Here is a 27,073-nt window from a genome sequence, read left to right as displayed (position 1 = left end):
GGATGAAGATTTTCAACAATACCATCCCAGTCTCGCGTTAGTTATTATACGTACGCTTCTTCCATTCTTTTTATGCTGAAGAGTTATCTAACTTTAAATAAATTATTTAATAGATGGCGTTAACGACCGTTGACGTACTTCCTGTTTGGAATCGGCTGCTGGAACTGCAGTCAGAATGGGGAATACAGACACAAAACTTAATTTCAGGAAAGCTGTCATTCAGCTAACCACAAAGACACAGGTAAGGTTGCAAAAGTTAAACTGTAATCTACCTGACTGCGACTTACATGAAAATCGCATTTGAGGCAGTTGTTTACAAGAGAAGCTCTTGCATGTGTTACGTTGACAAATTTTACGTAGGCCTTGCTTGCATGTCAACATTGCTCATTATGCAGCGAAATATCGGAGGAGTACATTCATATGCAATTGTCAGGGTTATATCTTTGGTGAAAAATCAATTAAAAGTTGTGATGGCCGATGCGATTCCGTGTAAATTAGTCCTTGTCTTCAGTATCTGATTGATGTTTACAATAAGGATAACAATCCATGCTATAATAATGGCATGAAATTAAAACAATCGCATTGTTGACTTGATGGGCTAACAGAAATTACTGACTGTGATAAGAATTTGAATGTTAGGCCGAATGTTAAATGGATCATTGACAGGTAGATAGGCCTTAAATGATTTGTGGTTTCCTACTTTCCACCTTCCTTCCTAGCTAGATTGAGTTTGCAGAAACACCAAGAGATTATTCAACATCTGCCACCAAATACTCACTAGAGCTGTGATGATATATCGTAGTATCCCAGTGTTAGGGGTTTTCGACGGTATAAGACAAAAACATATTTTTTATCCTTAATATCATTTTAAGTTTTGATTTTGCTAACCTTGAATGATAAAGGTATATTCATCTATTTCACAAAAACGTTTCATGTGTTTCCAACAAAAATAGCGTTTTTACATCATATCGGTGAAACTGCACTCGTTTGTCACATCCGGGTATTTTTGTATGTGTTTTCGATGGTGAGCCATACTTTTCCCTCCGCACTGCGAGAGAGTGTTTTGATCACGTGGCTTCCTGTTTCATACATAACCTGTCACTTGCAGATGACTGATCTTGTTGAATTTTGCTCGCTATGTTTTGTTATATAGGCAATTGATTTTGCATCTGAAGTGGTATTAACGATCGAGGGTAAATAATATTGTTGTTTAATTGCTCTTTACATAACTTAATTTCTTGATTTCAATTGTCAATAAAACGTCTCACGACAGTAACTGATCATTCGCCCTACCGATGAAACTGTTTGTGCACTCCGATCGCGCACGTACTTCCTCGATATAGCGCTAGCAATGGAATCGTCGAAATCACCAGAACGTCGAATTCAGCTCGCTTTGGGATACTGATAATCGTGATACTTTATCGAACGATAAATATATCAATACTTTTTTTCGTATCATGATATGTATCGTTGACCTCAAAATTGTTATTTGTCATTAGAAATAACTGAAGATAGCATATTGGGATTTGTATCGAATTGTATCATATTGTTCCAACTTAATCCAAGATATCGTGATACATATCGTATTGTCAATTTTCTGTATCGTCACACCTCTAATACCCACACTGCTTAGCCAAGACGAAGTCTCAGACGAGCACAGTAATCTTAATGAGCAGTATTTGATAATTAATGATATTTGTCTGGTTCATACATTTATATTCATGAAACATTCAGTCAGCATTGCCAGTCTGGATTACTTTGTGAAAATGGGTGAAAACATCCTCAGATTCATTAGACTCACAAAATACATGGCATTGCTTTCTGTAATTATTGTATACTGTCTTTTTACTATATGACATCTATTTATGATGTTCATCATTCTTGTGTCAGTTATTTTATCTGTTACTGTGAGTCACATATGTATCAAACAATTAGAAAAGTCTGCAATGTACCTTTTGGGAATTTATCGCATAATTCTGTAGACAAACTGTAGTAATGTTATTAGATCTACTTACCCTTCTTAATTTAACTATTTTGCTTTAAAAAACCTCTCACCTTGGAAATTCACGTGTGATTGGAAATATATGTTTACTAAAAAATTAGTATATAGCTGTTGTGCATATTATTTTGGTTTCATTGAAGTCCTCTTTATGTACTCAAAACAATCCCAGCTTTTACCTTTTCTGGCAAATTGCATACAATACAACAACAGCTATTTTCTTCATGTCATCCATGTTTTATCATATTAGCCCTACACTTGTGTGTTTGTCGTCATTCTCAAAGACTTCATTACAAGTATTAATTAAAAAAATCTAAAAGTGAGTTGTGAAAATGTCGATAGAGTGGATGTACTATATATTATGAAATATGCATGTCCCGGCACAGGAAGAGAGGAATGGACAGTTGAGTTGCCAAAAACAAAATGTATGTTTTGGCTGTAAAAGTCCATGTGAAACAAATGTATATTCCACGAAGAAAGAATCAATGTCTATTTTGAAGTTTTTAAAGTGGAGTTTTGTTTTCCCTGTAAAATTCTATGTGAAAAAGCAGCCAGTATATCTTCTCGGAGAAAAGATGACATCCAGAAACACTACCAGTTGTGTTTTCGATCTGCTAATCAATGTTTTCACCCATTGTCCCCAAAGACATGTGACACATGACATGATATGATTAACACTGAAACATCTGGTAGCATAAGCGTCTGTTGAACGCCTTTTTTCTTTATATTCAGCATCCCAAGGAGACTGTTTTGTTGCTATAAATCTTTTTTTTTCATTCTTCTGCCAAACTACAATGAAGACTATCTTGGATAAGTCAGAAATTAGTGTCATAGATCTGTACCAACATGTGTGGAGAACAAGCATTTTAAGCGAGAAAGATTTTCCGCAAACTTAGTGATTATCATGATTATTGAAACTGTATCAAAAACTAATGTATGGCAACAGGTAAGTCCATGGTAATTTTTTTTATTCTGTAGTCTAGGTACTATGGCAGGTACTTATATGAGAATATCATTATCAATTACAGTGATGATCTTATATGGTTTTACCTGATAAAAAATCTGCAACCTTAATGAATACTTATATCAAATGGACACTGTACAAATATAGAGTGCATCCACTGTGCTGTAAATAACATCAGTATTTGTTATATTTCCAAAACCATATGTAGCTTTATGGTCTTCAAATTCTAGTGCTTGAATTGTTGTTTCAGTTGAATTCCATATGTATTTTAAAGGTCACATGCAATGTAAAGCATAACGTTGCAGTTTCTCATTCCTTTCGGTATGCACTTACTGAAACAAATCATCAAAACTGCCAATTCAACACTCATAATAGTCATAACGCATGCACAGTGAATAGGTTTATGGGGCTTGAAATAGTATGCCATCTGTAGGATGAGGTCATGAGCAGTAGTCTAATCTTGGTTGTGTACACAAGCAAGGAAATAATCTACTTGTTACACAAGCAAACACATGTTGATTGTGATAATCAGTCTCTGTCACAGAGAAAAATCAGTGTCTAGGTTATTGACACCTATATGCCTGCCTGTCTGCTAATAACATATGCAATGTACAGATTCAGTCACTGACCACATGCAATTTTAAATTAACACCTATTGGGCTTATACGCCATAAACAAAGAGCCTGCGAAGCGTATCAGTAAATGATCCAGTGGCCAATGAGAAGGCTTCATTACACTTGATTGCACACCCACCGGCTCTGACTGGGTTCGGTATTGCAGCTGCTTTGTTTCGAGGGAGGGGGTACAAATATTGCACTTTTTGTTTGCGATTATACGCTTATAATTATGTTTATTTGTTTTTTCTCAATCAACAATGGATGTTATGTATCATGAATAGGTGATAACTGTGTTTTAATAATATTTGATTTTTTTGGTTTCATGTGACCTTTAACTAAGAGGTTCTTGGGACACATGTTTTTACAGCAGAAGTGTGTACTTTGAAGAACTGCTGTCAGCTCTCAGTGTCCACCACTCTAGTTTAATATCAAAGAACCTGTTATTTTGTGGACTCTTGATATGTTATTATAGGTAAAGTGTTCAACTTAGCATATTATCAACATATGTCATATTTGGGATTTCACTTTCTTAGTAAAGTACAAATTCTAGTACTTTTTTCGGTTGAGTCCCATCCGGGATTCGAACCCGCACCTTAGAGTCAGGGTGCGGGTTCGAATCCCGGATGGGACTCAACCGAAAAAAGTACTAGAATTTGTACTTTACTAAGAAAGTGAAATCCCAAATATGACATATGTTGCATTTGACCACTTTCTAAATGGCATCGTGTAATCTTAGCATATTATCGCTTATAATGTATTCCACGATAATCATGCAGGGATTTACCTCAAGTATTGTATTTGAGGGTCCCTAGGACTCATACTCTTTAATTCTCAGGAGTCCTAGGGCCTGTTACACAAAGCTCTCGTAAGCCTAAGATCTCAAAGCTTTAATCATAACATTGGTACCTCCTATGCTACATTATAGGAGGTAGTGATGCTTTGAGGAAACTTACTAGATCTTAAGCCTGGGAGAGCTTCATGAAACAGGCCCCTGGACTACAAAATGGGGTTCCAGACACTTGCATATTATTAATAATGCAGTTTATGTATTGTGTGCCATGATCATCACATAAATTCTTACAGTAATTTAATTGCAAATGATACCATAACCCAGCTTGTGGCAAATTCAGTGATAACTTACTGTTACTTGAGTGGAACTTCTACAAAAAGTATTTAGATTAAGATTTTTTCGACATCCCTGCTGATGAGCTAATACATTTTGTAGTATCCATTGTCAATTTTTATGCATATGAGATGCACCATTCATAATACCCACTCCAAACAAATACAGTAGGTACAGTACCCATGAAGCAAATCTTATCTGGAGCTTTGATAGGTGATTAACACAATGATAACTGGGCAATATGTAAATGAAATATTGTGATCAGTATAGTGTAGCAAAAATATATACATGTGTCTCTTTCCATTATTCAGTGATATACATGTTTCACCTTATTACCCATTGATGCTACTCCTAACTGTTCATAATCAAATGTATTTCCGTGCACAGAGGTGTGGCTTGGTGTCACTGTGACCATACTGGATTCACATGATTGCTGTTTAGCCCAAGTCTATCATGTCTAAACAATTTTACCAAAATATCTAGTAAATAATTTACTATAAATGTCTCTGAATGTGATGGACTCTGTCTGTGATAGACTCTATTTATGTTGAGCATAATGTGTGTTACATTACTCATGTTGATTGCAATAATATTATCTTTTCATTGTAGCCTAACAGCTGCTGGCTTAATCATGCAAAACCAAATATTATTCTGGTTTTATTCACATGATGGAAATGAACAGATATGTTTTCATTTTTGTCCAGGCAATGTGCATATATGAAAACACCAATCCAACTGTTAAATGATTGCACTATGAACAGGGATATATCAAGAATGGGTTACATGTTTACAAAATGATATTGATCATAGTCATAGGGGGGTACAGGTGGCCCAAGTCTGCAGAGTTGCATCCCTTAGAGATGTCAGGACCCTTGGCTTTTGCATTTAAATCCTGGTTCACCCAGTTGTGTGTTTTGAGGTTTCTAGTCACTGTAAATATTCTTATTTTTCCTTATCCTGACTCATGCTTAACTGCTTGTCTCCCTCCTCAATTTGAAGTTTAGTGGAACACTTGAAATCCCTTGAAATTCCCATCTTCAAAAGAAGACGTAAAATCGTACTCACCAACAACAAGTACCCTCCCTTTCCTCCAGCAGATCAGTCCCAGTTAGTGGAAGAAGCAATTATGTCTCTACTAGACAGTCGAAGAAATTGAACCAGCTCACACCAGGGTTTTATTCCCCAATCTTCCTTGTACCAAAGAACATCTTCAGGGAAAAGTTCAGAGTTCATTTACAACATGAAGAGATTCAATCAAGATTATCTACTCAACGCAGAACATTTCAAAATGATTCACCTTTCACAACTCTGGCACCTCGTTTGTTCACACGATTACATAGCCAGAATAGTCCTGCAAGACGTGTATCTGCATGTTCCTATTGTAGCTACATTTGCTTTGAAAATGGCGGCTGTTGATACTGGTGATTAGTGTGCTCAGCAAATTGTGTTTCGACCACGCTATTTATTGCTCCTACCCACCTTTATGTTATGTCAGTTTGTAGCCCACTTCTCATAGTATCGCTACATTATTGTTAGTGTTAAGTAAGTTTTAAATACACCGAGAGTTTAATGTTTTCTCAGTCTGTTACTATGGAAGCAGTGGAAAAGAACTACTTTATAATTAAATATCTTTTGCACGTAGGAGTTAGTTAAATCGTCTCATGAAGTTAGATAGGTTAGTTTCAGATCTTTCTATACATATATGATGAAAGATGTTATCCCTATTGCGTATAGGCATGAGAAGGCAATTAGAATATTTTAGAAACACAGATTTATGAAGTGAATCTTGACTGGCAATGAGAGGTTTTGTCTGACGTCCGCTTCAGTCATATTTATACGAAAGGACCAAAATAGTCGGGGTCAGTTGTCATAAGCATTAAACAACACACACGTCAGTCGGGCACACACATCAGTCAAATTGATACCTAGTGGAATATCGCACGTCAGTCAAATTGGATACCTAGTGGAATATCACACGTCAGTCAAATTGGATACCTAGTGGAATATATATTGGACACTTGGGAATTTACACTCTGGAAATGGAGCAGTCATTGTAAAACTGAGTGAGTGCTTTCTCTACTGTTGCTAAGTCGGGGGAAGTGCGACTGCCAAGTGTCAATCTGAGCATATTGAATTTTTTCATTACTGACAATTAGCCTTTGAAAACTTAGAGCTGGCCTGCGTAAATTAGTGTACTGCCTAGTGCCTAGTGCCAGAGCATATTGTAGTTTTCAATCACTGACCTTTACATTTGAAAACGTAGAATGTGCCCGTATAATAATTAGGCTTTCCTTATATAGTAATCGCCTGATAGTTGCTTTGTTAAACTGCATTTATTCATGACTGGTCGAACGATGTGGAAGTTTCTGTAGTCTGCCAGTGAGTTGTCAATACTTCCAGCAGAGTGTTGTTTTCAACCTTTATAGTGAGTAGCTACCTCATTGTTGTAGGTAGGGCAGGGTGAAGTATCTCTTATAGTTGCTTTTAGGCAGGTTCATGTTTGTGACTCTGTCATATGACTACCTGTTGATCATTAGGAAACTGTAGAATATATCTGCATAATATTCCTCTCTGACGAAACGATGTCAAACCTCATTTAGTCTTGCATTGGTTCTAATAAAATTTCTGAAGTTCATCAAGCTTGTTGCGTGTTGTTTTCACGTTTAAGCTAACTACAGGGTATAGGCCTGCTAGATAGATTGTTGAATGACTGATAGTGCATTCCACTGTAACACTATACATCCACAGTCAAGGAAATACCCAAGGTTCCTGTTCGGGGGTCGTCATTTTCAGTGCAAGGTCCTACGGTTTGGAATTTCGTTGGCCCTTTGGTTGTTCACTCGGATAACAAGGCCTATAGTTACTGATCTACGTCATTGAGGGCTTCACAGTGCCTTTCATCTGGACGACAGGATTCAAGTGCAAGAAGTCAGTCAACTCAGACTACAACTCGACCTTACCATCAAACTACTAACTCAGCTAGGATGGTTAGTCAATCTGCTAAAATCGAAGCTTGGACCAAAACAGGATCTGCAGTTTCTAGGGATGTGGTTCATCACACCCCTCAACCCTGTTATGATCCCGAACAACCGGTGGATCAAGATTCATGCTGGAATATCTCCAACACTACTCTCTCCAGTGAAACTCCAAGATAGGCAATGTCTTCTAGGATTGCTAACCTCAGCCCAGGACATGACATGCAGGGGGAGGTTACATTTACGGCCGCTTCAACGGTTTGTAAATCTACGTCTGATCAACGTGAGTCTGATACAGTTACCGGCCGAGTCAACCATCTCCAACAGAATGGATGCTGCAGGAGTATCAGCTTATCACTTATGACTTAGTAAGTTTCAACGTATCACTCAGGGAACAGGATCGCCACTCATAGATCTATTTGCAACCTCGGTTCAACAATCAGATAAGAATGTTTGTTTCTGCAGTTCCAGATGTTCAAGCATGGGCTACAGACGCCTTCAGCACCACCTGGGAAGGTCTGAACACAGAAGCATTCCTGCTGCTGGTAATAATACCTCAAGTACTAGCATAAATCAAACCGACAACATCGCAACAAAAGACTTATGTCGGGCCTTGTTGGCAAGCGAGAACGTGGTTTCCTCTACTCATTCCAGAACTCAGAAATCCAACGATGAAGCTATTAGATTGGTCAAACCTGTTAGTGCATCCCCACACCAAACAAGCACACAAGAATACAGGAATATTTCAGTTACATGTATGGATTGTATCAAAACATGTAGGGATATTCCATAAGGGCAGCAAAAGCAATTACTTTGGCATTACCCTGATCTACACGCAATTTTTATGATGACAAATGGAAATGCAGAGAATTTACTGCATCAAGAGCATTTCATCCTCAAGTAGTAAATTACTTATGTCATCTTTGTCAAACAAGGCGGTTGAAAAGATTGACTCTATCAGCTTATCTAGCTGCGCTTGGTACAGTTATACCTATGAAATCAGGCATGAAACTAACCAAAGTACATGAATTACTGACGTTACTTCACTCATTCAAATTCATAATGGAGGATCAACAACAGGAATTCAAAGCCACAGCTTGGGATCTTAATGTCGTTTTACAGCACCTCACTACTGAGGAATACGAACCATTAGATCAGACATCCTTTGAACTTTTGACATAAAGGACAATATTATTACTTGCCCTAGCCACGGTAGCTCGAATGTCAGAAATTCACTCATTGGATTTTGACTGAAGTTGGTTTGACTCCACAAGTCATGATATCGCACACTTGGGATTATGTTGGGATTTCATTGCTAAGAAACAGTTGCCAGGACATCTGATAGACAATTTTACATCCCGGCATTATCTACAGTGCTCAGACAACATGATGTGCATGATTTGTCTCTGTGTCCAGTTAGAGCTCTCAAGATTTATTTAAAACAGACACAGACAAGGAGGTGGATATTTCAACATCTACTTATTCTACTGTCTTATGAACAGCGAAGTCAGTCTGGATGAGAACTGTTATTTTGTGTGCATATATAGCAGCAGGACTTGAGCCACCACGAGCTTCCAATCCACACGAAGTGAGAATTATAGCATCTACGCTCCCTTTGCATGGAAATTGCTCATTTACAACAATCATGGAGGACTGTTTTGGAAATCAGATATGGTGTTTGATAAATACTATCTCAGAGACACTGCCACGGAGGACGTCTGCAGGCATCCCTTAATTCACTAATTTGTCCATCTTGTTGTAGCACAACAGTCAACGGTTCCTCAAAGGGGCTAAAAACTATAATCACATCACTTGTTGATAACTTCACTAACGAGGTGGTTGGTTGAGAGTCTATTCGCAAGTCGAGACAGACAAGCATGAGTGATCATAAACTCTGTATATATTTAGATAATATGTGATTTATGGGACGTAACTTAGCAAATGAACACATCTAGCTATAAGTTATGATATGTGTGCGTGCATGCATGCGTGTATATAAACGTTGGTTATATTTATTACTTATCCTGACTCATGAGGTCAGCCCTACCAACCTCCCATACACGCCACTTGGATTTCCCTGCAAATTCTTGTGTTTGGGCTACGAAACTATGGAGAGAGTGACAAATATGACTGGTCATGTGGTAAATATTGGCGCCAAAATATGTAGGAAAGGGAGGGTACTCATGGGTGAGTATGATTTTACATCCTCTTTTGAAGAAGTGAACTTTAAGGGATTTCAAGTGTTCCACTAAAGACAAGCAATTAAGCTTGAGTCAGGACAAGTATAAAATATAAAATGGTTTTACTGTTTTGGTAAGTTTTTGAGCTGCAAAAAAGGAGTAATAACCAAAAAACTGACCCTCTAACATAATCCTAGTTGTATACTCTGTGGAAATTCTGTCACTTTGTAACCTTTCATTGTCTCCCAATTGCATAGATAGATGCTCATACTGTTGACTGGATTGTCTGGTCCAGACTTGATTATTTACAGACTGCTGTTGGATAGCTGGAATATTGCTGAGTGCAGCATAAAATTAAACTCACTGACTCACTCAAAGCTTCATGTCACTTGATTTCAGCCAATAGAAGCCAACGATGAGGCCTTTTGGGAGCAGTTCTGGTCAGACAGCGTGACATGTGTTCAGGATGTGTTTACACTGATACCAGCTGCGGAGATAAGAGCACTGAGGGAGGAGTCTCCGTCCAATCTAGCCACATTATGCTACAAGGCTGTGGAGAAACTAGTCGCTGCTGCTGAGAGTGGCTGCCCCTCCCACAGGGAACAACAGACAGGTAATCATCAAATGTAATCGAATGTAATCATCAAACTGCTGTCCCATTCATACCTTATGGTGTAATATGTACCTAAAACTTACATCTCAGAAAAGTGGTTTCCTTGAAATAGATTGAAAAAAGTTTGTCAAAGTATGCAATGAAGTTGCAAGTCAGAGTTACTGTTTCATGGTTGTTCACAGACTAAAACCATGAGATTCTACTACTTAGAACACAGGTCTAAAGCAAAAGTAGAGTACACTGTCTTTGTCTAGTATTAGCATTGCTAATAAAAGCGACAAGCATGTTTCAACTTGACCCTCAAAAACTTTGCTGAATTTTTTCTTCAGTATCCAACATGTCAGAAGCTTTTAGTTGGTGTGAATGTGTATGGATGAGTAGGACTTTTTTCTTATTTTTAATTTTTTCATTTTTTAAAAATATTTTTGATCTGAGACTGAAAAAAAAAAAAATTAAATAAAAGCGACATTCTGAAATGATTAGCAATGTGAGAATCCTAAATAATTGCAAAGTGAAAGGGCCTTAGAGTGCTAGCATTAGGCTGTGAGCATGATTGGCCCAAACACTGTCTTTCAGTTAATTGAACTCATTATTGGTAATGGTTTTCAAGATTGAGACTGGTTTAAACTTTTTGGTTAAAAGTGTACGCATGGGCACTCACTGAGTTCTTGTGTTTACAGTGTTAAACTGTGTGCGTCTGCTGACCAGGATCCTGCCATATATATTTGAGGACCCAGACTGGAGGGGCTTCTTCTGGTCCACACTGCCTGGGCACAGTGAGGAAGGGGAGGTAACATGCACACTCAGTTATCTCTTTGCTAGGTAGGGCACAGAGCTGCAAACTTGTGAAGATCTGGGTTGGAATTGGTCTTCAGCAGCCCATGCAGCCATTAGGCGACCAATGGGATCAGATAGGGAGGCTCGCTGACTTGGTTGACACATGTCATCATATCCCAACTGTGTAGGTTAAAGCTCATGCTGCTGATCACTGGATTGTCTGGTCCAGACTTTATTATGTAAAGACCACTGCTGCGTTAAACAACAACCAACAAACTACATAGCTACTGTGCACTATGTTGAGTTGATCAGGGCTGGAATCTTTGGTATCCCCCGATTGTTATTGTGGACTCAGCACCATTCTCATGCTAATGTATATTACCGACAAAAAATAAGGAAACTGATGAAATGATAGTGAATGTGAAATTACCCTGAATGTCGACTAAATCAAATTTGGGCATGGAGTTCAATATGTGGTGTGCCCACCATTATGGGCAGCACATTCATGACACCTTGATGGCATGCTGTTGATTAATTTACAGATGGTTGCCTGTGGTATTGCCCACACTATTCCTCCTGAAGAGCTGCACCAAGCTTGGCCAAGTTGATGGGTGCGGGATCCCTTTGTCAAATGTCTGTATGCCCTCTCATCGGAGATGAGCTGTGACAACTTTGGCCTGATGTTGACTGGCATTATCATCTTGGAATTCAAAATTCCTGTCAATGATTCTGGCCAGTAGAGCCACGACAGGATGCAAACGTTCGTCAGCATATCGCTGACCAGTCAAGGATCCATTAACCATTACCAGATCTGATCATCAATCATGTGAAACCACCCCACACCATGACACTACTACCCCCATTTCAATCATGGTCAATGATTGCCGCAAGAAAGGCTGCCTTACTTTCAGACTAGCTTGATAGAGCCCGTTTTTAACTATCAACTGTGAAATTCGTCGCCAAGTGAGTGCACAGAATTCCATGATGATGGCAGGTACTGATTTGTACCTATTGTGTAGGGCCATTAATGTAATGGGAGAATCCTGCCGTGGTGTCGTTGACTTTAGTCTACCACCAAGACCAGGCCTCATTGCAACCATACCTGTTTGACGGTACAGGCGTGAAATTACACTTTTTGATTTACAACACTATGGCAACACACCCTGTGACCTCAACATGGGCTGCATTCATGTTCTTAGTTCCCTTATTTTTTGTCGATGATGTACATTGCCATTTTAGCAGCCTGTGTTGCTGTGGTATTTTCTTTACTCACACTATATGCTGGCATGCCTGCAGATAATTGAAATATTCTTATATGAATAACTCTCTTGAAGTTAAACATGTTAAAGCTGACAGGCTATAGGGGATATTGCATATAGCTTCTGTCTGGATAGCAGGTGGTTCATACAGTTGAACCATACCAAAGCAAAAGTGATGTATTCATCTGTATGGTTATATAAATGCAGTTATCATAGACTCAGCATGAACCTCCATTCCTTTGACCCCTTGACCATATAAACATCTTAGAAGTTTTCTTATGTTTGGCACATCATGAGATCCTGTAATAATGGTAACTAGTTGCTTGCAGTTAGTAAGATTATTTGATTGTACCGAAGATTTTATAAGTACTGATATTCAAATTCTGAAATGGTTATTGAAACTAATGACAGCAAGAATTGACAGCTGTTGACATCACTGTGTGTAACAAATAGTAAAGATGGTTGTTTGCTTGCTCTGTTTCAGAATGAGAGTCCACCACTTGCTCAGTCATTGTTGAATGCACTCTCGGTGAGTCTTCAAAGACTTCTTTAATGCGTGTCATTTAAGTAGAGTGCCACAAAGCCAGGTCCTAGGACCTCCCATAATTCCAGACACTGAATGATGATGAAACTTTAATTAGTTTTCTTGAAATCAAGCTACAGGTGCGATTAGAAGTGTCAGAATTGCAGGTAAAATGCATGGCCTCCCAGGTTACTGCAAAACACAGGTCAATTACATTTTATCTAACATGCCTAAAGCACTTTTCAGCAGTGAGACTTTAGATGTGATGTTTCAAAGACAGAAATGTCTGTATCCTGTAGTAACACCATTCCCTATTGGTGGCAGAGACACTGACTTACCAAGATTTGTGTTCTGTCCAGTGCCCTTTTGGGGGAATATTTTATGGGTACTGGGGATTGAAATCAGGTGACAGGGTTATCACTGGATCAACAAGAAATATATTACAACATATGTGTCATACTGGACGGGGATGTCCTTGTTATGTTCAAACTTACCAGCTGGCTGAAAAGATTTGGACATTGCCTGTCATGACTTTGAGTGTATCAGCACAGAAATATGAGATTAGGTAATGTCAAGTTTGCCAATCATTTGAAATTCACAATACAGTATATTTACATCAGTTTTATTTATCATGTATAAAATGTGGAAAAAAAACTGAGAGCCAAGAGTTGGATGGGATCTCTATACTTCTGTCATGTTTAATTGGCAGCCATTTTTGTTTCCACCAGGATCTGCTGTTCTGTCCAGACTTCTCTGTGTCAACAAACAGAAAGTCAGGCCCGGTAAGTAACCTCTCACTTGCTGTTTGTAGGTATTGTCAGCATTAACTTCACAGCAACTCTTGCAGTGATTTGAAGGCTGAATCCAAAGCATTTAAACAATAGTGTAAGAAGTGAGAGAGTTTAGTTTTACGCTGCTTTTAGCAATATTTCAGCAATATCATGATTTGGGGCATCAGAAATGGGCTTCACACATAGTTCCCATGGGGAATTGAAGCTGGGTCTTTGGTCTGATGAGTGATTTCCTTTACCATTAGGCTACCCTACCACCAAAATAATGAAAGGAAACTTTGTTCTAGTTTCTACAGCATAACCAACATAAGTAAATGAAACAACATGAAAAGATTGCTGAAAAACTATGTGAAGAAGATGTCCCGATACATTGTACTATGAACATGATTGTGTATGTGATGAAGAAGTTCGGGTGGAAATCTGTTCATTTGTCTTATATGATTCACATCTGTTACCATGGTAGCGCATCTCTTGCAGGACAACCCAGAAGACATGGCTTCCATAGACAGCTGCGAGTACATCTGGGAAGCTGGAGTGGGTTATGCCCACTCACCTGCACACAACAACAACCATGACATCAACCGCACAGAGATACTCAAACTCATGCTGACATGCTTCTCCGAGACAATGTACCTGCCTCCTATAGGTAGGTCACTGTGACATGTTTCTCTTTGACCTTGTACCTGCCTCCTACAGGTACGTCATAGTGACATGTTTCTCTGAGACAGTAGACCTGTCACCTGTTGGTAGGTCATGGTGACATATTTCTCTTGAACCGTGTACCTGCTACCTATAGGTTGGTCACAGTGACATGCTTCTCTTGGACCTTGTATCTGCCACCTATAGATAGGTCATGAGATGTATGTTTTTGAACTTGCACCTGACTCCTGAAGGTAGATCATAGTGACATGTTTCTCTTGGACGTTGTCCATGCCTCCTACAGGCAGCCCTTACCATGATAAGTTTTGCCACTGAAATGTTTGCAAGTTACAAATTCCTTTCTCAGATGTGATCTGTTTTATTTCAGCTGATGCACACAGTCAGCCAAATCAGTGGATCCATTTTTTTACCTCCACAGAAAACAGGTACATTGCAGGATTAGCAGTGTCTGTATCACTGTTACTTGATGAACCTCCTTTCTGATATGGAAACATTTGTTAGGTTTAATGTAAGGTTACCTCACCTTGTACTGCAGTTTCATTTGATAGTTTTCAAGGTATAGATTGATAGGCATGTCGTCTTGTATTATTATTAAACATTTCCCTATGCAGTATTCTTGCTATATGATGTCAGCCTGCAAATAATGAAGTAGTAGCTAGACAAACCAGTAACAGATAAAATGGTCAACCTCATACACATATGGAGATATATAACTACAGTACAACGATCTACATGCGGAAGTCTAAAATGAATCTGGAGACCTAGCTTATATTAGGGCATCTAATTTCATCATAAACAAAGATGAATATAAGTGCGTATAACTCTGAAGGTAACCTATCATGATCACTCCATGTGCCATTTTGTTCCAGACATGCCCTGCCTCTGTTCACATCACTGCTCAACATGGTGGCAGCCTATGACCCAGTAGGCTACGGGGTGCCCTACAACCACCTCATGTTTGCTGATCACCGGGAGGGACTGGTGGAGATTGCCCTGCAGGTCCTCTGTGTTACCTTGGAAAACGAGGCAGGCAGCAACCAGAACGTCTCTGTTGATGGAACGAGTGGGGGTACTGCTATGGAACAGTCCGGTGATGTAAGGCTCCTAACTTGGCAGTCCTCTTTAACCAGGATTTGTGTATTTTACACATCCTGTAGAGACTGTTTAGTATTGTGCTCTGGATATGTTTGATTGGCTATGGAATTTGTGTCACAGAAAGTAATTAACTGTCATGTTTGTATCGTAGTGGGATTTGTGCCACGCAGTGTGATTGGCTGTTGTTTCAAGGAAAGTAAGTGACTGTTCTGTGACTAGAGTCATTTGCTGTAGTGTCACTGAAAGTTATAATAATATGACATGTGACAGGGCTGTATTTGAAGTACTGTTTGTGTTCATTTCACAGGCTGGTGGCCCAGACAACCTGTTTGTGAACTATCTGTCCAGAATACACAGAGAAGAGGTGAGTCTGGTATTGATAGAACAGCATGTATGTAAACCTGTAGCAGGAAACATGAGTTGTACACAGCTTGGCAATGACATTACTGTAAGTAGTGTGCAGATGTCTTTACTGTCAAATCTCATGTATGCAGTATCTCAGTAAGCGGATTGCAGAAGTACTAATGTGGTCTTGAAGTCTCTTCACTAGCTTTATGTGGGTTATCCCTCAGGACTTCTCCTTCATTCTCCGAGGCATCACGCGTCTGTTGAACAACCCACTGCAGCAGACGTATCTTCCTGGCTCTTCTAAGAAGATACAGTTCCACCAGGAGCTGCTGGTTCTGTTCTGGAAGATGTGTGATATCAACAAGGTAGGCGTCAATACTGATCATCCTACTTTACCAGACAGTATTATTACAATCACTCTCCACACTACTGTAAGCTGTACTGAGTGGCATCTCCACTCATGACAGGATCTGCTTGTTGTGGGTTAATGTCTTTTGCTTTTATACAATCTTTTGTTAGCATCAAATGGGTTTATGAGTGTATGGAGTGGTGTAAAACTAAACTAACTCACTCACTTACTCACTCGCTCACTCACTCATTCACTGGATTACTGTTCCAAGTGACATTTGCTCACTTGTATGCTGTGATGAAACAAAATATTGCAGCCATTCTAATAGAATACCTGTTGAAACTGAATACATTATGCTGCCCTGAGGGGAACATCCGACCCCGATTTCTTGAAACAAACTCAAGTCTGAGTTTTGACTTAAAGTTAGAGTTTTTACCTAAATTTGAGAAAATACATTTGCCAGTGTGTATTGAAACAGATATTAAACTCACGAGTAGTTGACAATTTTAGTTTTGTGATTATTTTACTGAAGTTGTTTTGGTATTTTTTACTAACAATGCAGCTGAGTTAAAGTTTCAGCTGTTTCAAATTGTCAAACTCAGATTGAAATCTTAGTAAAAACTGAAGTTTGTTCTGAGAAATCGGGACCTGATGTCATCTTTAGCATGTTAAACACCTCATAGTATGCCTGTTGTGGACTGTATGGCTGGTTCCAGTTTGTCATTGAGGTGGTGTTGTTTCTTGCAGAAGTTCATGTTCTATGTGTTGAAGAGCAGTGATGTGTTGGACATCCTGGTACCAATCCTCTACTTCCTCAATGATGCCAGGGCAGATCAGTGTAAGGACCACACACATAAACATCGATCAGAGAAAATGTAACTCACATGACAGAGAAAAGGATATTTGTCAGCTTTAAAGATAATATGTTCATTCTTCTAGTATGCTTTGTTTGACCACTTTAAATCAAGAGAATTGATTCAATTAAATGATGGTCGTTTAAACTTAGTTATCTAATGAAACACATGAGAATGCAAGTTGTTTCTAAGAACTGCCTCCATAAACATGATAAATACATTGTTACCTACAATGCTTAATGGAAAAAACAGTGTTAAGGTCATAGTAATTGTGATATGTTTCCCTAAAGAAAACAGAACAGAGCCTGACAGTGGGCTACTGAAATGCCTCATGTTTGAGATGCTTGTATAGATATTTGACAGATGTGTTCTACTGTACAGCTCGTGTTGGCCTCATGCACATCGGAGTGTTCATTTTACTGTTATTGAGTGGGGAGAGGAACTTTGGTGTGCGTCTCAACAAACCCTACACTGTGAGGGTTCCCATGGATATTCCAGTCTTCACTGGCACACATGCAGACTTCCTTGTCATTGTAAGTTGTGATGTCTTTCCTGTGAAGAGACAGTTCAGAATTTCTGACTTTTGTATTCATGGTATACAAATTACGTAGATCGATGGTCATGGTGTGACTCTTTGTAGTGTCATGTCCAGACTGGGTTATTTCAGACAACCATATGGTGGGAATGTCATTGTGTTTGTTCATGACAGCAATGTCTTCAGATTAAGTGTAATTACTTTAACTAATGGTGAAGTAAAGACAATTGATGAAATCAAGCTTATCCTTCAATCAAACACCATTTAGCAGCTCTATCACCCACTGTTCTCATTATGCAGGTTTTCCACAAGATTATCACCACAGGGCACCAGCGACTGCAGCCATTGTTTGACTGTCTCCTGACCATCATTGTTAATGGTAATGTCCCTATCACTAGCATGGCTGTCTACTCCTAGTGTATCAAGGCTCTGAGTGCTCTTCATCCTAGATTCCTAGCGGGGGATTGACATAATCAAGATTGGATGATTAGTGTGTGTAAGGATTGGGTGTTTCAAAGAGAATGCTATTTGAATGGTTACAGTGTGTATGAATATATGGATATTGGATGTTAAAGTGTAGAGCGGATGTTAGGATATAGAATGGATGTTACAGTGTATATGAGGATTGGATATTATAGTATAGATTTGATGTTACAGTGTATATGAGGATTGGATGTTACAGTTTAGATATTGGATGTTACAGTGTACATGAGGATTGGATGTTATAGTATAGATTGGAAGTTACAGTGTATATGAGGATTGGATGTTATAGTATAGATTGGATGTTACAGTGTATATGAGGATTGGATGTTATAGTATCGATATTGGACGTTACAGTGTACATGAGGATTGGATGTTATAGTATAGATTGGATGTTACAGTGTATATGAGGATTGGATGTTTTAGTATAGATTTGATGTTACAGTGTACATGAGGATTGGATGTTATAGTGTAGAAGTGAGATCAGATAACGTAGACAAACTCTAGATTGCAAGTACACTGTATTGAAACTAGATTGTAAGTGTGATAGATCTCGATTTATACTGACAAAGTATTTTCCAGTGTCACCGTACTTGAAGACACTGTCTATGGTTGCCAGTACCAAGATGCTGCATTTACTAGAGGTAAGAGCAACAAAAGTTGTCTTAGGGTTGTGTTTTCTGATGAATTTTGAAGGGGAAATAGTTAGCATGGAATCAGCTATCACTGTGCAGAGTTGTGTACATTGGATGTGCAGGAATGCATCCAGATAGTGACAGCTGGTCTGTTGAACCGTGTTTCAGTCTCTTATTACAGTGGTTAAAGCCTGATGGTTTATGATGCATGACCTGGCTGCCTGTGGCTCATTAACTCCTCCTGGGTTTGTTGGTGCCTTTTGTGTCATACCCAAACCATCACTCATCACTCATTGTTTGCTAGTGCTGTTACAGCCTTTATCGCAAGTTTGAGTGCAGCCATGTCACTATGACCAGATATTATCTATACAGGGAAGAGTTCCTTCCATTCCCCCATATTCTTTCTTCCACAGATCAACAGAGGTAACACTAAGTGATTCAGCCCTATATATTGCACTTAATTGGAGTGTTTTTGGTTGTTTTTGTGATCCTTCTGGTAACTGTGGTGTTAGGATTTGCTAATAATTCTAGTATGTGTTAGTTGATAAATGTTATCTGGGATGGGGAAAGGGAGGAACTCATACCTGTATATGTTGGACCAGTCATATTGATGTCTGTAAGTTTTGATGCCCATGTTTTGTTCCAGGCATTCAGTACTCCATGGTTCTTGTATGCCAGTCCCACCAACCACCATCTTGTGTTCTTCCTCCTCGAGGTCTTCAACAATATTATACAGTACCAGTTTGATGGTAACAGTCACCGTTGAATATTTCATTAGTCTAAAACATCACTACAAACTTTATAGGTTATGTTACTACATGAATTCCAAAATGAAACATATTACCACATTGTTTCAATATTGAAGTTCACATTAAGACTAGAATGCATAAGGCATTGTGCACATTTAACTTTCATTTTGTTATCAGCCATACAGTTTAATCATAATATCAGTTTCTCATTTTCCGGTAACTAGCCTTTAAAAGTATGTCAGCTGATTTAGCACAATATGTGAGATTAGGGTTTATATAACTCTGCAGCACTCAACTTGCATCTATTTATTTACTGTATATCCAGAGTTGCCATGACTGTACTTCTGATTGACTCTGTTAACAGGTAATTCCAACTTGGTGTACACAATAATCCGCAAAAGAAATGTGTTCCATCAAATGGCCAACCTGCCAACAGACCATTCAGCGATTGCCAAAGCTCTTACGAAGCGTGGGAAGAAGTTCTCCGCCCCGCCTCAAGACACCAGAGATCCTCAGACAATGGAGGGTGCCATCCCTGCATCTGAAGCTGAACCAGGCACACTCAAGGCCAGTCTAGCTGCTCTTCCTCGTAAGGATTTCATTAAACTTGATATAACTCTTGTCTGTTCATGCCAAAATTGTGGTACACTATCGTGATATATATTGTAAACTATGGCTATACCGAACCCAATGTAATTGCTAACAATTGCTCGTTATAACCATAGTTCTGTATACACATTTCAAATAAAACGTACCTTGAGTAGCTGGGGCCAAAACAACTGTTCATGACATTGGACAGTTTGTTATAAGAATGTTTGTTCTGAACATAGTTTACTGTAGCTACCACATAACATGATAAATGGATTAAAGTTTAGATCCTTGACTTCCCTGTCTTCAAACTCTGAACTTGACAAGAGAGTTGCATATGTAATTGGTGATGCCCTGTGACCTGTGTCTGCCAGGTCTTGACAAGATGACCGAGAGGGCTGCTCCTGATGAGGGACACAAGGCCCCAACACTGAAGGAGCTGGCTGAGTCTAGTGGGACTCACAATGTGCAGCCTCCTAGTGAGATTAGGGACCCTACCTCAGCACAAGGCGGAGAGGCCTCCTGTACAGAAGATGCAGAGAGTGAGAAGCCAAAACTGCAGAAAGCAAAGAGTTTGGTATGTGTATGTAGTGTATATGTGTACAGTTATTGTTTGATGTAATTGTGAAAAGAATTGACTTCAAGAAATACAGTTGTAACCTCAGTTAAAGAGGGACTGTCTGTTTTTAGCGTATGTCTAGATGCACTCTGTTACTTGTGTCAGATACTTTTGTTGTATCATTAAGGAACTAGACAGACTGGGGGCCAGGTTTGCTGGGTTAATCTTGCTTGGTCTAATGCAGAGGCTGTACTTGGTTGGTCTATTGCTGAGGTTGCACATGGGTGATCTGAGGCCAAACATTATGCTTGCTTGGTCAGATGCTGAGGCTATGCTTGATGGTCAAATAGCAAGGTTATACTTGCTTGGTCTAATGCTGAAGTTATGTTTGATTGGTCCAATGTCAAGGCTGTTCTTGGTTGGTCTAATGCAAAGGTTATGCTTGTTTGGTCTAATGCCAAGGTTGTGCTTGATTGGTCTAATGCCAAGGTTATGCTTGGTTGGTCTAATCCTGAAGCTCTGCTTACTTGGTCTAATGCTGTTATGCTTGATTGGTCTAATTCCAAGGCTGTGCTTGACTGGTCTAATGTTGAGGTTGTGCTTGTTTGGTCTAATGCCAAGGCTGTTCTTCGTTGGTCTAATGTCAAGGTTGTGCTTGGTTGGTCAAGTGCTGGGGTTGTATGTTTTTGGTCAAATGCCAAGGTTGTGCTCGGTTGGTCTAATGCTGATATTGTGCTTGCTTGGTCTAATGTTGAGGGTTTTCTTGCTTGGTCTAATGCTGAGGGTTTTCAGATCTTGCTTGGTCTAATGTTGAGGGTTTGCTTGCTTGGTCTAATGCTGAGGGTTTGCTTGCTTGGTCTAATGCTGAGGGTTTTCAGATCTTGCTTGGTCTAATGTTGAGGGTTTGCTTGCTTGGTCTAATGCTGAGGGTTTGTTAGGTAGGTAAGTTGTTAAGGTTGTCATTGACGGTGATACCAAGATGATTGTGTCTTTGTAGCTTAAAAGTTTGGAATCCCTCGCTGACTGATCTGTGTGAGTTACTCAATCCTCTCTGTTGCATACAGCCCACTCCACCTGCCAGCCCTTCCAACATTCCGCCACCCATGACTGCCGAGATTCCCACACGAGCTCCCATGATGAGAGCAGGCTCTGCAGCCGGACCAGGAGCATGGGTTGCCACACCTGACTGGGTGAGTTCAGTGGCTATAGCATCAGTGCAAACAGCATTGACTGTTGAGAAATTGATCATCCATTTCCTGCTGTCAGTGTTGATGTATGTATGTATGACAGTGATGTCCCCTCTTGGATGACTAGGATATGAACCATGAGTGAGTTTAGATTTGAGTGAGTGAGTGAGTTTAGTATGAACCATGAACTATAGGAATGATGATAGTTTGAGGTTCATCATCTGGAAAATGTCTGGAACCATGTGGACTCTTACTGTTGTTCCAAGTGAATCTACAACTGAAATGATGCTATGACTTTTAGGTCCAGTCCTGGAAGCAGAAGCTGCCATTGCAGACCATCATGAGGATGTTGCAGGTGCTTGTTCCGCAGGTGGAGAAGATTTGTATAGACAAGTGAGTAGAACAATGGGTTCAGATACAGTGACGAAGTGCTTGGATTGGGTTCAGATACAGTGAGCAGAGCACTGGGGTTAGGTTCAGATACAGTTAGCAGAACACTGGGGTTAGGTTCATGTACAGCAATAATAGTGCTGGGGTGGAGTTCTAATACAGTGTGCAGAGCACTTGGATTAGGTTCAGGTCAGTTTGCAGATTGGTGAGCATAACGCTGGGGTTGTTGCACATACAGATTGTGAATGGATCGCTTCCGGTGGTTTGGGATCACTTTAGATGGTTTCAGATACGTTGAATGAAATAGTAAATGATCTTCCTTCTGACTCGATTAAGAACACATGTGGAGGAAAGGAAGTATGCAACAGTTGTTATGGAATATGGTGTCTCTTTAACAGGGGTCTGACAGATGAGAGTGAGATCCTCAAGTTCCTACAACATGGCACACTGGTGGGTCTCCTCCCTGTGCCTCACCCAATCCTCATCCGCAAGTACCAGGCTAACAGTGGCACCACCATGTGGTTCCGTACATACCTCTGGGGAGTCATCTATCTAAGGTCAGTGAAAACTCTAACCTGGAACATCTTCACCATATTGCTCATCTGGAGCCAAATTGTGAAACAAGATGTCAGTTAGTCAGTAAGCACTGACAACCCAAAATGTATGATGTCTGAAGACATATGATCTGATACTGTGTTTACAAAATGACATAAATGACAGCTATCTAAAGTCTGCAGGACTACTGCTAATGATAAATCATCTTCTATAGCACACAGTTTCCAAACACCAAGTGATTGCTCACAGTGTTTAATCAGAATCGGATCATTATTACCCTGGATAACCCAAGCTGGCTGTCAGGTACTAGAAGGTGACACATCACTGTCCAAATGGGTACCCATTTTCTGCTAGGTGAAGAGAGGCGATCTCAGACAAACTCACTTGCCTAAGGTGAGACCAAATGTGTCACATGTGCTTCGTTGTGAGGCAGGACTGAAGTCCTAGAAACTCAGTTGTTAAGCTGCCACACATGGTCACCCATCCAAAGACTGTCGAAGCATGACGTTGCATATCTTCAATCAGTGACATGAGCATTGTGCACAGGACCACACCACCACTACCTGCCAATTATAATATCTCATATAACTGACTAGCCAGAGGACAAGTTGATATCACGTATATACATTCTGTTTCAGAAATGTCGACCCGCCTGTATGGTACGACACGAATGTCAAGCTGTTTGAGATTCAGCGTGTGTGAGGGGATGTCAAGGAAAGAAGTGTGGATCTTGTGTGAAGGGTGGGATCAAAGTAGGAAGTATCATCACAAGGAACTGTGGACCTTGTCAGTGGGGTACATCTAAATGTGTGGGACACAGAACAAATATATCCTCAACACCAGCATACCATGACCAACAGTGGCTCTATCAATGTCAACTTGCATACAATCTCAGTATGGGAGTATCATGCGTGAAACAGCCCTCCGTATTTGATGAGTGAATCCTTACAGACTCAAAATATTGCTATGCTTGATAAAAATGCTCCAAGAATCTATACTGGCACTGGCCTACCTCTAGCAGTGTCATCAAATACAGGTACATTTTTCAGTGGTCCCAAGCGCTTGGAGTGAATGAGGTTTCAAAAGACAACTAAAATACAGGATAATGTCGCCATGCTTAACTGCAACTTCATAGCCATTCCAGTTAATAAAAACTACATCCATTACTGCCACAACATTAGTCTATAAGCTGCAGTATTTAGGATGTGGAAATGTCCCAATCAGTGCAATACACTGACAAAGAACATTCTTTGTTGTTTTGGTTGTGTTCTGAGCCTTGACTTTGGTAACATACATTATTATGACTGTTTAATTGTAAGTTATGTGATAAAGATTTCCACATCCCTGATGTCTGGTAACTGCTAGTTCAGTAGGGTAGCTCAATGGTTACAGCACTGACTCATCACACCACAGTCCTGGTTTAATTCTACATAGGGTATAATGAGTAGAACATGATTGCATGCCACATGCTAGTGCATAGTCTGAATATTACTAGGAAGTGTGAAAAACAGTTTGCTGAATGCTAAATCTACTGAAAAAACTATTTAGGCTCTTATGTCTGAGAGAGGGTGTAAAGTCAGGTGTGTATACAGGTCAGTCTCTATCTTACTGTGTATATGTTCAATATATAAATGTTGTTACTGGATTACGTATCTGCTAATCAGACTAATGACATTTTATAGTCTTCTCCTAACAGCAAAGCTCTTAACGTCTGATCTCTATAGTTTGTCATGTTGTTTCTTCTAAATTATCATTCCATATTGTTGAGTCTTTGACTATATATTCTGTATATAAAGGTTGTGCTGTATATTTCCATGGAGCTCTTCATCACAAACATTTCACAATGGGGTGCACATGCTGTATGAGAAGTCACATCTTAACATGGTATAAGTGAAAGTACCATTTGAATCATAAACTATAATCCATGCAGTGTTTTTAGCAGAAGAAACAACATCAAATTGTCATTTTTACTTCATAATTGTTGACTGAAAATGAATCATATGATTACAGGGAGTAGACTCTTGAGGCATGACATATATCAAGTAGAAATATCCTGTGGGTTATGTATACTTATGTGGGTATCAACTGATGTGACATGAGCTAATTTATTTCTCTATAAACTACAGACTAATTATACCACGACTTCAGTTTGCTGATGCAGACGATTTGTTTTACTAACTGTTCCATCATAAATTAACTGGATTTAACAATATCTAACTGGGTTTGACTGGACTTAACTGTTTATCCATGATGCATCATGTAACAGAATCTCAAACTCATTCTTTGGAAGCGTCAGTTTCAAATGAATGTTCCATCCCATCATGAGTTCATTGTCACACATAAATATATACATATATATATATTCCTGTAAGTGTATGTTGTATATACCCCTTGTCGTGAGTGAGATGTGGCATATGTGACGATGGTCAGCTTCTTTGATCCCCAGCAGGAAGCAAGTGTACTGGCTTATAAGACAGTTTGTACTTGAAGTCACCCAATACACAAACAGTTAAGTATGTAATCAACCAGTACACATGCAATCTGATGGTTGAAGGTTGAAGCAACAGGTTCTTACTACGATACTGACAAGTGGATGGTTGAAAACAGCCAGTGCCAGCAGGAGGAAAGTTTGATCAAATCCTACATTGTTGATAGCTGAAGGTTGATACACAATGCTTATGATCAGTTCCAGTGTTTTGCATTTAAGTTTCTGTTCCCATGAATTTTCTGTAATACATCAGTTATATTTACTCAAGAATTTTGTTCAGTTTTGTTACAGTTTAGGAGAAAATGTTTTTGACTTGTATCAAATTAATTACAACAAATTACACACCATGTCACCATGGTTTCAAAATGGTTTTTCTGTAATTTTGCAGCATTTGAAACGGGTATAAATCACATGAAAAAACATTCACTCCATGAACTGTTCTGAGATAGGGGAGGTAATCTGCACCTCACAGTAAGTGGACTTTCTTGGATGTTTGTCACTGTCAGTTGACTTAAACGAAAGTTTCTGTGGCCACAAGCTTATCAGTGTCCTGTGACCTCATATCTCATATCTGTTGATTGTTGAGTGACAGGTTTGTCGATCAGAACTGCACAGTTCCAGTACCTTTCAGGGAAAGTCAGTGGTCACATTCCTGTCAGTATGTGCGAATACTTGTTTGATTGGGAAAGGTTAGCATATATCTTTACATTATTTTGAGTTTTTGTTGTGATAACGGGGTATGTGCAAACAATGTGGAGTATTGTAGACAAAGTGTGCTTGTGTTGTGTTTTGCTGACCATGAATACTGTTAAATTTGTTGATCATTTGTGTTGCACCATTGAGTATTCACCATCAATATCAAATACAAGTAATGGATGGGATGAGCTGTCATTCATTTGAAATGTGATTGTAGGCAGCTTGGCTTGAAGTTTAGGATTCATTGTTACCAAATAGGAATTTATCAGTTGTAGTTGACTTGCACATTAAAAGTACTTTCAGATGGTTTCAGTCACATGAATGTTGTTTCTGTTATAGCAGCAATCTGGTTATGTTGTTTTGCAGTAAGGAGTCAAGTAGATGTAGTGTCTTTGGGCCAAGGTCTAATAATTGCTTGTTTAGTGATTCTTTATTCAAAACAGTAGAGTCACTCGTCGATACAAATATTACAAGTTAAGTATTTAAAGACTTCATTTCTGGAGAATAATGTTGGTGAGTTGAAATAGATGGTATTAAGAAAGCTCAAATGGACACTTAGCTTTCAAGACTTCACAAATTTTAAGTTCATTTAAAACTCAAAAAAAAAACTAGGTACAGGAAGGAAAAACTTCAGTAGTTCTCTGTTTGTTTCACTATGGGAAATTGTGGTTATGTGACCATGGTCTGCTAAAGTCACTAGACTGTTTCATTTCTTTGGGCCTCACTTTCAGTCACTCTTTGTTCTTTGTAGTTCTTGTCCTGTTATGTAACTCAGTGTAAAAGAAATCCTGTGAAGCATTTGTAAATAAAGTAAGTATACAAACTGTTTACATCGTTCGGTTCTATTTGTATTGACAACAGCAAAAACCCATGAGTTGGTAAATTTGATTTTGCACCACTTTATGCAATATTCAAAATATTACAGCAGGGGGCACATTGTGTTAAGCCAATTTCTAATATCCCCTGTGATGATAATGCTAAAAGCAGTGTAAAATCCTTGCTCAATCGCGTGAAACCCATGAAGTATCTGACATTAGGTTTATTCCTGTAGAACTGATGTACCAGGATCTGGTGATTATTTGTC

At 39.2% G+C, this 27,073-nt stretch overlaps 1 protein-coding gene across 1 annotated transcript; it reads left to right on the top strand.

The window, feature by feature from the left end:
• Nucleotides 1-129: 129 nt before the first annotated feature.
• On the top strand, nt 130-26,817 carry LOC137283389 (protein HID1-like). Its single transcript, XM_067814850.1, has 21 exons — nt 130-241; nt 10,258-10,471; nt 11,152-11,261; nt 12,992-13,036; nt 13,759-13,812; nt 14,299-14,467; nt 14,849-14,906; nt 15,351-15,576; nt 15,884-15,940; nt 16,149-16,289; nt 17,021-17,111; nt 17,509-17,660; nt 17,963-18,041; nt 18,725-18,786; nt 19,424-19,526; nt 19,891-20,115; nt 20,489-20,691; nt 21,738-21,863; nt 22,162-22,253; nt 22,649-22,807; nt 23,444-26,817. The coding sequence occupies exons 1-21, from the start codon at nt 176-178 to the stop codon at nt 23,505-23,507; spliced, it is 2,496 nt and encodes an 831-aa protein (XP_067670951.1). The 5' UTR covers nt 130-175; the 3' UTR covers nt 23,508-26,817.
• Nucleotides 26,818-27,073: the final 256 nt, after the last annotated feature.

The sequence above is a fragment of the Haliotis asinina genome, chromosome 5 (assembly GCF_037392515.1).
Source record: "Haliotis asinina isolate JCU_RB_2024 chromosome 5, JCU_Hal_asi_v2, whole genome shotgun sequence".
In the NCBI taxonomy this organism is placed as follows: Eukaryota; Metazoa; Mollusca; class Gastropoda; order Lepetellida; family Haliotidae; genus Haliotis; species Haliotis asinina.
This window is presented reverse-complemented; position numbering and strand designations above follow the sequence as displayed.